Here is a 14238-nt window from a genome sequence, read left to right as displayed (position 1 = left end):
TGAAATTGGGTGTGTATGTAGTTCCTGTCAACTGTGGGGAATATTTTAGTACAGTCTTTCTTACTTTTCTACCTTCTTTTCTTTAGTCTTTTTTCTTTTTTTTCCGTTTGGTCAACATTCTAGACTTCCCCAAAGTGTGACAATTGAGGTTGTATACTACCTCAACCAGTCTTTATCCAGCCCTTGCTGTGTGATGAGCACTCTGACCCGGATCACCACTGATATGTATGTAGACCTTCTGAAGGTTTATCATCAGACAAAAATAGTAACATTTATTAAATATCTACTTGTATTGGACATTATGTGAGCATTTTAATGGATTATCTGTTTTTAATACTGAGAGCAACCTTGCTAGGTAGGAATCCTATATAATAAAGAGCTAATATGCAAATGGTCCTCGTGCCCTCCTGCCCCTGCGCAGGAACCTGAGGCTATGTATCCCTCCCTACGGGGCTTGATGGGAGTGGGGCTGGCCAGGTCTGGGTTTCACATGATTTCTAGGTGTGTGGTGGTGGACAGGGACTTGACTCTGGGTCCTGCGGTGCTCCCCAGACTCTGACAGGAGGGAGATTTTCATATACATTTTACTTTTTTTTTTTTTCATCTCTGACACTTTTATTTATTTATTTATTTATTTATTTATTTATTTATTTTTTTAATATATTTTATTGATTTTGTACAGAGAGGAAGGGAGAGAGATAGAGAGTCAGAAACATCGATGAGAGAGAGTCATCGATCAGGTGCCTCTTGCACAGCCCCTACTGGGGATATGCCCGCAACCAAGGTACATGCCCTTGACCGGAATCGAACCCGGGACCCTTTAGTCCCCAAGCCGACGCTCTATCCATTGAGCCAAACCGGTCCCGGCTCTGACACTTTTATTATAGAGAATGGGCAAATAGCAATATTAAAATATTTCCTCTAATTAATTCCCTTTAATGTGCATGAATTTCATGCACTGAGCCACTAGTAAATAAATATTTGTCTAATTGCCCTAGCTGATTTGGCTTAGTGGATAGAGCATCAGCCTGCGAACTGAAAGGTCCCAGGTTTGTTTCCGTTCAAGGGCACATGCCCAGGTTGTGGGCTCGATCCCCAGTGGGGGACTTGCAGGAGGCAGCCAATCTAGCACAATTATCTCTCATCATGGATGTTTCTCTCTCTCTCTCCCCCTTTCTTTCTCTCTGAAATTAATAAAAATATTTTTTTTAAAATTTAAAAATTCACTTTGAGATATGGTTGCCTAATAAAATACAGGAGGCTATGTATTACATTTGAATTTCTGGTAGGTAACTAATAATTTTCAATACAAGTATGTACCAAATATGTGGAATCTGGAAATCCTACTTGGAAAACAAGTGGTAGAGCCGAGATTTTAAACCATATAGACAGGTCACAGGGCCCACCCTTTGACCTACTTACTTGCATGATACTCGAAATGGAGAATAAAAATCATGTCTACCTGCTTGTTTATCCATTGCTTGTTTGGCAGCTACTACCAAAGGGTGTCTCAAAAAAATGTACATACACTTTAAAAACTGATAGCTCAATTTTGAAAATGAAATATATTTTAATAAACACTGCCTTTATAATTATTCAAAATCTCTGTATGCATTTTTGGATATCCTATATATATTATTTTTTTACTCAGTTATTTTTTTCTCCATACTGACTATATTTATTAAAATATAAAAGTATGTGCATGGTTTCTGATTTCAAAGTCTAATTTTTAACTTCAGGTAAATTCACATATGTTTCTTTTTGTTCTCTTATTTAAATCTTTACTAATTGTATATTAAATAGCATAAAATGAGACTTTGTACTTGCTCATTTTAGCCATTCTTGTCCATGTAAGATTATTGTATTTTTACTTCCTTTTTCTCAAATATAGAAAGATTTAATTACATGTGGGTGCTAAAAGGAAACATTTTTCTTTTCTTTTGATAAGGTCAAGGAAATGACACATGAATAAGGTATTTAAACTGTCCTTTGTGATCTTAAAAAAAAACAAAAAAACCCGAGAAATTATAAAATACAGATGTAGAACTGGGGAGGCTTTTGCTAAGAATTGCCAGGGAAGCCATCTGATGCTGCCAAATTGTCATACAGAAGTGAGGAGTCATTTTTCCTGGAGAATTGCCAGAATTCAGGATCAAGTTCTTAGTTTTTTATATCTAGAAACCGATTAAAAAAAAAATTAAGACATGAGATTGAATAATAAACTTTAAACTTGATACCATGGCTTTTCAATTCCAGTAGAATTGCAAAGAGCAAATATTAAAAAGAAGACACTGTTCAAATTAATGAACCAATTATTTAACTCAAGACTTGGAGTTAAAGAATATGGAAATTGAGGAGACGTATGTTTTGTAGTGACCCAGCCTGTAATTAGTGGGTATCTGGGAATTTTTTTCTGTGGTAAAGGTGATATCTAGGTAGTAATAGCAAGTCAGAATTTTGAAGAAAGTCCAGAAAGGAAAGCCCAGAAACAAGAATCAAAAGTATAGGTTTCAGCAGATATAATAGGGCTTGCTATAGGATTGGTCTCTTTTTTAGTCTATTTCTTATTTCATTTAGTCTACTCATATGTATTGAGGAAATTGTCATTGGCAAAGTGTCATTTTTTTACACAAGTAGTCATTGCATAATTAGTATTTCCTTTATTGAATTTAGAATCAAATTATTTTGGACTACATCTACGTATTCTATATAAATAAAATTTTCTATCAAAAAATTCAAAAGTCACTACATTGCTATCAGCCAACTGTTTATTATTTTGTAGAATTCACTAATGGTCATTGACATTTTATATTTTAGAAGACATTCATAAGAAAAATGTTTCTTCTTTTTATTATATAATTTTTTTTATGCAAGCAATGACCTGATACGACAAAACATATTAAACCCTCAAGTCTTGAGCCAAGAAAAAAATAGATGGTTTACTTAAAGCCACCTATTGTAAAGGCTGAGTTGGCCAGCAAGGAACCTAGCCTGACTACCAATTTGATTAGAATTAAGTTTTTGCATCCTTTCTAATTAGTTGTAAGTGGACTGTCTACTTGTATTCCATAAAGCTTGACAAATGAGTAAAGTAATCCAGTTCCGTTTGAAGCAGCATGGAGCACTATGTTCACATTCCAACCTGGGTTCAAATCCCTGCTCTCTTTGAAAGTTGTCAGTCTCTGCTTCTACCTCAGTTCAGTGTGATATTGGGATCACAGCGCCCATCGTGAAGACTCGTGAGAATTAATAAGTTTACTCATTAATTGAATAATGACTTATGGTATGCCTGCTCTGTGTTAGGTTTTGTCATAGGTGTCATGGATATAAGGGAACATGACAAAATCCCTACTCTTCAATTTAGTGGGAGAGACATACAACCAATATGTAAGCAAATGAAAATGTAATTTTAGGTAGTGATAGCTTTTATGAAAGAAAATAAAGCATGGCATATACAGAAAAATTCCCCCAGCTTTTTAAAATAACTTTTTTCAAAGTATAGCTTCTTGATTCACCAATTAACATGTTGCTATATTTACTTTATCCATGTTTGTGTCTGGGTATGTGGGTATCTTGATTTATTTTTCCCCTTCAAATCATTTGAAAATAAAGTTGCAGATATAATTAGTCCCTAAGTACTTTAAGAATTAGAACATTCTTCTATGTAGTAGGGATTTGACTATTATTAATTCTCTTTTTCCTCCTAAACGTCATGGATAAAGTCCTCATGGTTGTCTGTCATAACTGTCATAGTGACAAAAGGATTTACAATATTTTCATGTTATCTGAATATAGAGAGAAGGCTATATGGAATTTCCTTGGGAAGATATCTGATATATATTTAATGTAGATTTATAGTATTTAAAATTGGATGAGATATTTTGAAAGTGTGTTTTTATAACCATTCAAAATTTTAATTATTGAGAACATAAAAATATGACACTCGTCCACATTTAAGCTGTATGCAATGAAGAGTGGAAATATACATTTACTGAGGAATTATTTAATTACATGCCATGCCAAGAGCATTCTAATGTTACCACATTTAGTCTTCTGAGAACCCCTTGAGGAGTATAAAAACATAGAATAATTATATTATAGGAAAAAAGTAATTATTTCTTTATGTAAAAATGTTTTCTTAATTGCAATTGAACTATCAAATAACAAAGTAAGGATTTGAGTCACTATTTATTTACTTCTAAATCACAAGCAATTTTCACTAAACCCTGTTTTTTTTTTAGTACTTGAGTTAGTGGTTCACTAATTAGGAAGACTTCTTTCAGAGTAAATTACTAAGTATGTAATGGGAGCTGTTAATCTTCCTTTCCTGGGAACCTTCTTTTGGGCCACTTTTGTGATACACCATAATAATAAAAATTCAGTTTTATATGGGAAATAATTATGAATTCTTTTTATTTGCATCTAATCATTTTCTGCCTTGCATTGCTATTTAACAAGTATTGTTCCATTACTCCATGCATGTGTCTGTCATATTCTTCTTTAAGGTCAGGGCTGTTGTTCCTCAAACTGGAGTGTGTTTCACTGTCACCTCAGAGTTTCCGATTCAATAGATCTGGGGTGGGGTCCAAAAGTTTGCATTCTGTGGTGAGAGAAACGCTTCTGGTCTGGGACCACTCTGAGAACCACTGTCTCCCCTTTTTTTGTGTGTGTTTCCCTTTTTGTTCCCCATTCTACTTACCATGATGCTTATCATTTGGCTTAAATGTCCTCTTATCTGTGAAATTTTCCTTGGCTTCTAATTTACTGAAACTGTTAGTTGGTCTCAAATATTAGTATGTGTTAGTCCAATAGGTTTCTTATTGGACCCGGAACATTGGTTTATAGCAAGCACCTTGGTTGGATGTTACTATAGAATAGATGGTTCATGGACAGCAGTTTATGAAATACTTGACTCCCAGAGGTGATTGTGTGTTCCTTGTAGTCAGGACTGTATATATTTTACACTACACTGAGTGGCCAGATTATTATGATATCTGAATGCATAATAATCTGGCCACTCAGTGTATATCCTATATAATAAAAAGCTAATATGTAAATTGTCCCCTCTACCAGGAGTTTGACCAACAGGCAGGCCCGCCAACCACCCATGTCCCTCCCCCTGGCCAGGGGGCCAGACCCCACCCATGCACTAATTCATGCACCAGGCCTCTAATATATATGAGTGGCCAGATTATTATGTGTTCAGAGATCATAATAATCTTGCCACTTAGTGTATAATACCATTCTTTGTATGTTTCTCTCCCACCAGAATCCTTAAGGCGGAAGGACTGTGCCTTAGTCATTGTTATAACTTAAAGCTCATTTAGCACAAGACAAGGTTAAAACGTGGTAGTGAGTAGTGCAGTGAAAACTCCTAAATTATGATTTTAGCATACAAATTTAGGGTATGTATTTAATACTCATTCATAATCGTTAATTGTTTCAATTAAATTACTTTTTACATTTTTATATTTCAATAAAATATTGTGAAATTAAACTATGCTTTGGGCTTTATTTTCTCTCTACAGGAAAACAAAGAAACCGCTTGGAACCGATGGATACCATATTTGTTAAGCAGGTTAAAGAAGGAGGACCTGCTTTTGAGGCCGGATTATGCACAGGTGCTGATATTCTTCTTTACACAACACCTTTTTTTCTTTTTCACTCCATTTTTTTCTTCTTCCATATTTCACTTCCTAATTTTTTCCTTAGTTATACTTTTGCTTATTTCTGCCTTTTCTTTACATCTATTATTACTATTTTTTGAAACCTGATTGCTTGTTGGTGCCAAATAGATGGGTTTGAACAGAAATAACTAATGTAAATTATAAATTGTGGGCAGTTTGGTTTACCATTCAGATAATGGACTCTCAGAGGCCCTTTTAAAGAACCTATTTTGCACATATTTCATTTTTTCAGAATATGTATTTTTATTGATTTCAGAGAGGAAGGGAGAAGGAGAGAGAGGTAGAAACATCATTGATGAGAGAGAATCATTAATCTGCTGCCTCCTGCATGCCCCACACTGGGGATCAAGCCCACATCTCAGGCATATGCTCTGACCAGAAATTATTCCTTGACCTCCTGGTTCATAGGTCAACCACTGGGCTACACTGGCCAGGCTGCACACATTTTATTTGGACAACACCAGCCAGGCTGCACATGCTCATTTTGACAAAAGATTACAAGGTAGGAAAATGATGAAGGTATTTGTTGACATAATTGAATTAATCTTCTTGGATCTCCTAGTTCTGAAAGTACCTCATCTGAATTAATTAACTTGCACCACAGAAAGTAGCTTAACTCTTTAATGCAGTGCAAGCCTGGCCTCATCTGCTGGTACTTATTAGTTCATATAATCTGATAGCTGTTTGTTCTAAAATGTTTTGCGATTTTAATAAAAACCAAGTAGAGATTTCATTTACATTCTTGCACACTCTAAAAAAGTTATTATTTTCTCTTGTTTTTGAATATGAAATAATTTAAAATGGGTATTAGTAAAAAAACTATCTTTTTATTAACTTTTGAATAAAATGTCTTTTTAGCTACAGATAAATTTCAAATATCAGTAGTGAGTGGTCATTGCTAAGATTTATTAGGGAGCATTGTTACCTACCTTTATTACTTACCTTAATTATCTCTTTTATCACACTTAAAGTAAGCCTAATTTCAATATCATTAATATGTATAATGTGCACATGAGTACACATATGGGATTCCATTTCCAAGAAGGTATCACCCATCACATTCTAAGCCTCACAAGGTTGAAAAGATGAAATGGAGATATTGTGATAAGCACATACAAAGGACATTTTTTCCTTTATTCCTTTTTTGCCTGTCCTTTTTCTCCCAGTCTTTTCCTTTCTATTCCCCTAAGTTTTCCTGAGTAATCCAAATGTTTGTTTCCCTATTAAAATGAAGAACACATTCAACCATGTGCATACCAATATTTAAGTTCTGTCATACAGTGCTAATCAATAAACTAAATAGATTGGGAGAATACTACAAGTAAATAAGCTGTATAGAATTAGACACTAAGGTACTAAAACAGTTGTTTAAGTTTATTGAATAATGTTTCTCTATCACAAATGACAGAGTAAACAGGAAAACTACAACTCAGAAAACAGCTGATAGAGGCATAAATAATAGAGCTATGGTCACTCAGTGACTATATCTTTTGAGGTGTCTAAATTCATCAATGACTAAACCTCTTATTTAAAACATGGCTAGCCTGTATAATAAAAGGCTAATATGCAAATTGTCCCCTTGACCAGGAGTTCAATCAGGGGGCGGGGCCAGCCAGCCAATCGCCCACAGCCCTTCCCCCGGTAAACCCCTTTCTATGCATGAATTCGTGCACCAGGCCTGTAGTATTTCATAAGAAGCCAGATATATTAAACTTTAGATTTATTTTTAATAAGCAAGGATACATCCTACCTAATAAAAGGGTAATATGCAAATTAACCATCATTCTGCTGTACCCACAGGCCACGCCCACAAGCCAATCAGTGTATGCAAATTAACCCCAACCAAGATGGCTGCCGCCACAAAGAGCAGGAGGGAGGCTTGGGTTTCCCCGACAATGGAGGAAGCCAAGCTTTTCACACACTCTGGCCAGCCCAGGCCTCCACTCAAGGATATAGTTTCAATTATAGAAGATAAATCCCAAGAAAATGGTGGCAGCCACGGAGCTGGAGAGAGCAGGCTAGGGTTGCCCCCGGTGACCGAGGAAGCCAAATTTTCAACTTGCCCTGGCCGGCCTAGGCCTCCACTCAAGGCTACAAAGTTTCAATTATAGAAGGTGAATAAACTCCAACAGAAATGGCTGCTGCCATGGAGCGAGCAGAAGGCTTGGCTTTGCTCCAGGCTACAAAGTTTCAGTTGTAAAGATAAATAAATTCCAGATACCAGGCCCTGTGCTTGGGTCACCAGGTGGACATGACCGGCCTGAAAGCCACCACAGTCCCCTGGCCCAGGCCGCCCCACACCCCAAGGGAACCCCCACCCTGATTCGGGACACCTTCAGGGTAAACCAATTTTGGCCCCCACCCATGCTCCAGGCCTTTATCCTATCTAATAAAAGAGTAATATGCAGTTTGACCATCATTCCAACACACAAGATCAAGAGAGTTCTCCCCAAGTGGTCAAAGATCCTGTCCCCATGTGGACACAAGATGGCCAGCAGGGGAGGGCATTTGGGAGGGACCAGGACTGCAGGGGAAGACAGTTAGGGGTGACCAGGTTGGCAGAGGAGGGAAGTTGGGGGCAAACAGGCTGGCGGGGGAGCAGTTAGACATCCATCAGGCTGGCAGGGCAGTGGTTAGGGAGTGATCAGACTGGCAGGCAGAAGTGTTAGGGGCAATCAGGAAGGCAGGCAGGTGAGCAGTTGGGAGCCAGCAGTCCTGGATTGTGAGAGGGATGTCCGACTGCCCTAAATGGGCAGTGGGACATCCCTCCAGGGGTCCCAGATTGGAGAGGGTGCAGGCTGGACTGAAGGACAATCCTCTTCCACCCCCGTGCATGAAGTTCATGCACCAGGCCTCTAGTTAAAAAATAATTGTGTTACTCAAGGCATATTTCAAAAGTATTCAGAAGTGATTTTCTTTAGAAATTCTTCATGTGATTTTTTTTTAATCTTCTTTAAAGGTGACCGAATTATAAAAGTCAATGGAGAAAGTGTTATTGGAAAGACCTATTCCCAAGTAATTGCTTTAATTCAGAACAGGTAAGATTCTTGAAATACAATTAATTTTGCCAAAGATGGGTTTTTGTAAATCAGTGGAGCAAGTAGATTGAATACAACATTGTACTTCTGTAGGAAATTGGTTTGATGTGGAGATGTGGAACTTTCTCTTAAAGTGGATAACGCACTTGGGAGTTGCCAGGATAGCTTAGTTGGTAGCTTTGCTTTGACAGTTTTATCAAACATGTGGTTAAAGTCCATTAGAGTCTAACAGGCATGCATTTTAGATTTTCTGTAAGTTTCCCACTTTTATTTGAAGTGACAAATGTTAATTTGTTTACAAAAGTATATAAATAAATGCATACATAATTGATTTTAAAACCTCTTACTGCCCTGGTTTGTGTGGCTTAGTTGGTTGGGCACGTCCCATGCTCTAAAAGGCTGGTGGTTTGATTTCCTGTCAGAGCACATAACATTCCCAGGTTGCAGGCTCCATCTCCAGTAGGTGGGGTGAATGAGGCAGCCGATCAATGTTTTCTTTCTCTCTTCCCCTTTCCCTCTTTTTCTCTCTCTCTTTCTCTCTCTCTCTCTCTCTCTCTCTCTCTCTCTCTCTCTCTCTCTCAAATCAATAAAAATGTATTTAAAAAGCAAACAAAACCTATTAGTAATCTTTAAATAGCTTATTGAATAATATTCCTTGGCTCAAATTTATTCATTTGTTTTAACAAATATAACAAGAGATTATCTTTTTAATCCATTTATCTACCTGCATTATACAGAATGATAGAATTTTGAGTTCTAAAGTTAAATAAATATTTTAGAGTAACTATCTATAAGACCTCAAAGATAGTTTAGTTCTACACTCTTTTTCTCTACCACACACCTAGAAAATTTTTTTAAATTACAAATAAAGAAATTGAAAGCAAAAATGGTTACCATATTGAATTTCTGTCTAGAGTATGCACGAATCTGGAATCTAATTTCTAGATAATCACTACTGTAGGTTTTTCCCAGATTAAGATATATTAACTTTTGAATTATATAATGCCTTATATTATCCATCCCCACCTGTCTGCAATTAAGTTGAACATTTTTGTTTTATAAAGATCTCTATCAAGCTTCTCTAACGATGTCTGAGACTATAATCTGCTAGTTACACAGATGTCCAGATATATTGTCATTTTTACAATTAGATAATGTGATCATGACTTATTGATCTCAGAGTATTCTTACTATTTTAATATATAATGACAATCTTAAGGAAAGCAAATCTTAAATCTAGCCTCTAATGTTGAAGTTAGCTGTTTCTTACAGTGATACTAATTGATATGAGTAATGAGGAGCCTTGGGGACTGGTGAAGCATTTTGAGGTCTGCAGAGGCAGTGGGGAGATCCACCCCAAATTTCTTTTTCTTCGAAATAATTTAGATCATTGTAGACATACCAATGTGTTTTGTCAGCCTGCATTTTGAGGACTTTTAGTGATTTGTTAATATGTCTTCTTTAAAAATAGGCTTTTCCAAGTGACCATAACTATAATCTTTGTTTCCCTCAAAATCCACATTATTTATTTTTGTTATTGGTGCAATTCATCTTTCAAATGAAATAACATTCTTAATTTTTTAGTCAATGAAGCAATTTGAAAAATAGAGAAATCCTGTTTTTTCATGATCCTATTTTCTTTCTTATTTTTAAAAAACATAATTTTATTGATTATAGACAGGAAGGGAGAGGGAGAGAGAAATAGAAAACATCAGTGATGAAAGAGAGTCATTGATCGGCTACCACCTGCATACCCCCCTACTGGGGATTGAGCCCACAGCTCAGGCATGTGCCCTTAGCTGGGAATTGAACTGTGACCTCCTGCTCCATAGGTCCATGCTCAACCACTAAACCACATCAGCTGGGCCTATTTTCTTTTTAAAAATCGTGTTCTTTTTATCTGCTGTTGTTAGCAAATGGAAAATGCAGCACAAAGCCATTGAGATTCTATAGTATATTAATGTAACAATGTACCCTGGCAGAAGCACTTACCTAAATATCAGTATGTATTTTCTACCAACTCTAAACATTTAAATACAAATACCTATATATTTTACTGGTCACATTCATTTGAACCTGTGGTTCTTACTGGTTTTCTATTTTCTTAGCATTTATAACCCCCCAAGTAAGGGTTCAAATCTATCAAAAAGAGACACCCATAAATTAATAGATTTTGTTTTTTGTTGTTTGTTGATTGTGTCTTTTAATCTCTTGATTGTATCAGGGAAAATGCTACTTGATATTGTTAGGTTAGATATTGAAGCACTTGATGGGGACAGGACCACTCTCTTTGCGATTCCAGGTCGCAAGACTCAATATAATTTACTCCTTTGAACTTTTTCATATGTAGAGAAATGGTCTATCATTTTGAACAGGAAATTTATAGTACCAAAATGAAATGAGATGTTGCATTTTCCTGTAAAGGCTCTAAAATGCAATTATAAAGAAGAAAGCACAGTAGTTGAAATACCATATTGTTTTTAAAAATAAGTTATAAGTTGATCTCTTTTCTCTCTCTCTCTCTCCCTCCCTCCCACCCTCTCTCCCTTCCTCTCTTCTTCCCCATCCTTTTCCTCCCCCTCCTTTTCTTTCTCCTTCCCCCTCTTCCTCTCTTTCTCCCTCTCTTCCACCCTCCATTCTTCTTTCTAAAATCAATGGAAAAATAAGTTGTGCTTGGCTGGTGTGTCTCAATGGTTGAGCAGAGACCCATGAACCAAGAGGTCAATGGTTCGATTCCTGGTCAGGGCACATGCCTGAGTTACAGGCTTGATCCCCAGTAGGGGCCATGCAAGAGGTAGCCTAATCGATGATTTCTCTCTCATTGATGTTCCTATCTCTCTATCCCTCTCCCTTCCCCATCACTACAATCAATAGAAACATTAAAAACAAACAACAACAAAAAAAACTTGTGATGGTGAACTCTGATTTTCTTCACCTCTGAGGACCAAAGGGAATATTTCAAAATGAGAATGGTTTAAAATGTTAAATGTGAGGGATCTTTGGTTATTTTTATGTTCATGTACTTGTTAACTTGATAAATAGTGGTAATTTATGCTAAAAATGTGTGATTTATTCTGTTACTTGAAGTAAAATAATGACAAATTATATAATGATGAATTTTGTTCTAGGACTTTTTAATATAAGTAATATACTTTGTTTCTAAATTAAATTTGTTTCTAAATTATAAGGAAGTCTTGACTAGTTATGAATAGCTTGAATATATGGCAGGGTGCTCTTTTTAATATATAATTAGTGTGTGTGTGTGTGTGTGTGTGTGTGTGTGTGTGTGTGTGTTCTATATATATTTGAATTAATTTAATTTTAATGCTTGGGATTTTAAAAAATAAAGATTTTTTTAAAAACCAAAACTTAAACTTTAATCAATTTAAGAAATACTTCTGAGTTAACTATTTTTTTCTTGATGTCTTTCTTATATATTCCCACATCCCCTAAAATAATATTTGTATATTTTCAATTTCAGTGATACAACATTGGAACTTAGTGTTATGCCAAAAGATGAAGACATTCTCCAAGTGGTAAGTTTTATTTATTCAAATATGAATTGTTTTCATTAGTGATGAGTGTTAATAAAAATATTTTAAAGAGGAAATTGATTTTTTAAAAATTATAGGGGGGGGGGGGGAAGAAACAAAAACACCAAACTCTCTTATTCAATTAGCAGAGTCTGGAATTTGCCACATTATTTTTTAAAAAGGATCATTGTCAATATTTTGTGATTATGAAAACTAAGCGATATGGAAATGTGTTATTGATTCCACAGTGAACTTTTCTTACTGTTGTCATCCTAGAGTTCACCCCAAATGTTGCTTTCTAGGTAGTCATGTGACCAACAGCCAAACTTCAGGGTGCAAACCCTATCTGCAGAAATTAGAATATTTTTTCTAATATGAGAAATTTTGCTGAAACCGGTTTGGCTCAGTGGATGGTGCATCGGTCTGCGGACTGAGGGGTCCCAGGTTTGATTCCGGTCAAGGGCACGTACATTGGTTGTGGGCACATCCCCAGTGGGGGGTGTACAGGAGGCGGCTGATTGATGTTTCTCTCTCATCGATGTTTCTAGCTCTCTATCCCTCTTCCTTCCTCTCTGTAAAAAATCAATAAAATATCTTTTTTTTTTTAAAGAAAGAAATTTTATGAAAACCATTTATTAATTTTCCAATAAGTATTACTATTTATAAATTACCAGATAATTTTGTTTAACAGAATCAGTTATATTAGTAATATTTACAATAAATGAATCTACAATTTATGGGAAACATATTAATGTTTTAGAGAGAAAACGAAAATATATTATTAAAAATTTTGTCATTTAAAGTATTTTTCTCATTTTTAGAAAGAAAATAAATGGAATGGAATACTTTCCTCCTTTAGTAAGCTTAAATATTGCTGAAAGTAAAAAAATGGTAAAATATATAAATTTTATTTAAGAAATTGATATTTTTCCTCAATTAACTTTGCAATTCTGTAGAATAAAAGAGCATGAGCAAAACCATTAAGTTGTACACTAAAAGCTAACAATTAGATCTAGAAAATGGCAGTAGCCACTAAAGTTTTATTTTATTTTTTCATTCCTTTTAGTGAATAGTTGTGTTTTTTTGGGGGTTTTTTTCTTATTCAAGAAAAATAGTGAACTTAGAGAACCTTTGTGGTAGGAATGGAAATTGTGAAGTAATGATTTTCATTTGTAGGGCATTAGTTTGAACTTAGCTCAACAAAAGTCCTAAGTAATCTTCTATAAACTTTTGTTTTCACAAAAATGTCACTAAAGCTGGTTCTAATGATTCAACTTACACACTGACATGTAAATATAATGAACTGAAATCCAGGGAATTCAACCTTGTATTTACAAGGTGTGTTGATTTTATTTGGGAGTGGCTTTTTACTGATAATAGATTAACCGTTTTAAGTACACAGTCTATTGGGGTTGGAGCTTCCGCCAGGAAGGTGCCACTATCCAAGGTGATCCGCCAAGGCATATGGAGCTAGTGGCAGAGTTCCTACCCTGAAGATAGCACAGAGTGAGAGAGCAGCAGACATAATCATTGAGGACCAATGAGGTCACTAGATAAGAGATAGATAGGGTCTTCCTCCAGTGCTCCCCTTCAACAAGGACTAGAAAATGACAGGCAGATGGCAGGGAAAGCTTTACCTTGTACCCTCTGTGCAATCTGGTGACTCGAGGACAGAATGTGCTCCCAAAACAGAACTGTTTTCTCATCTTCAGTAGACGCTTTCCTTTCCAAAGGGAAGGCACTGGCTGGACGCAGTTTTGAGCAGTGCACATTTCACAGGGCGGCTGGCATGGCACTAACTGCCCAGGGAAGGAAACAAACACGGGATTACTGCCCCAGCCTGCTGTGTGGTTGATGAAGAGCAGCAGCCACAGCGGAAGGAATAATTCTCTAATGATGCAGTCAGTGGAAAATTAGGTTAATTTATCTGTCTTGTTATATTATACTTAAGACAAATACATTTAAAATAAAGGAAAACAC

The 14238-nt window shown here is 35.9% G+C and overlaps 1 protein-coding gene across 11 annotated transcripts in view; it reads left to right on the top strand.

Moving 5' to 3' along the window:
• Positions 1–14238, top strand: part of ARHGAP21 (Rho GTPase activating protein 21) — a 139131-nt gene that overhangs the window by 77693 nt on the left and 47200 nt on the right. For all 11 annotated transcript variants that reach the window (XM_084867877.1, XM_084867874.1, XM_084867883.1 and 8 more), the window contains exons 5-7: positions 5529–5621; positions 8647–8725; positions 12207–12261. In XM_084867877.1, coding sequence (XP_084724003.1) covers positions 5529–5621; positions 8647–8725; positions 12207–12261 — 227 coding nt within the window. The remainder of the gene's footprint in view (positions 1–5528; positions 5622–8646; positions 8726–12206; positions 12262–14238) is intronic.

The sequence above is a fragment of the Pipistrellus hanaki genome, assembly GCF_964339955.1.
Source record: "Pipistrellus hanaki genome assembly, chromosome: 1".
Classification (NCBI taxonomy): Eukaryota; Metazoa; Chordata; class Mammalia; order Chiroptera; family Vespertilionidae; genus Pipistrellus; species Pipistrellus hanaki.
The sequence above is the reverse complement of the archived record's forward strand: the minus strand, read 5'-3'. Positions and strand labels throughout refer to the sequence as shown.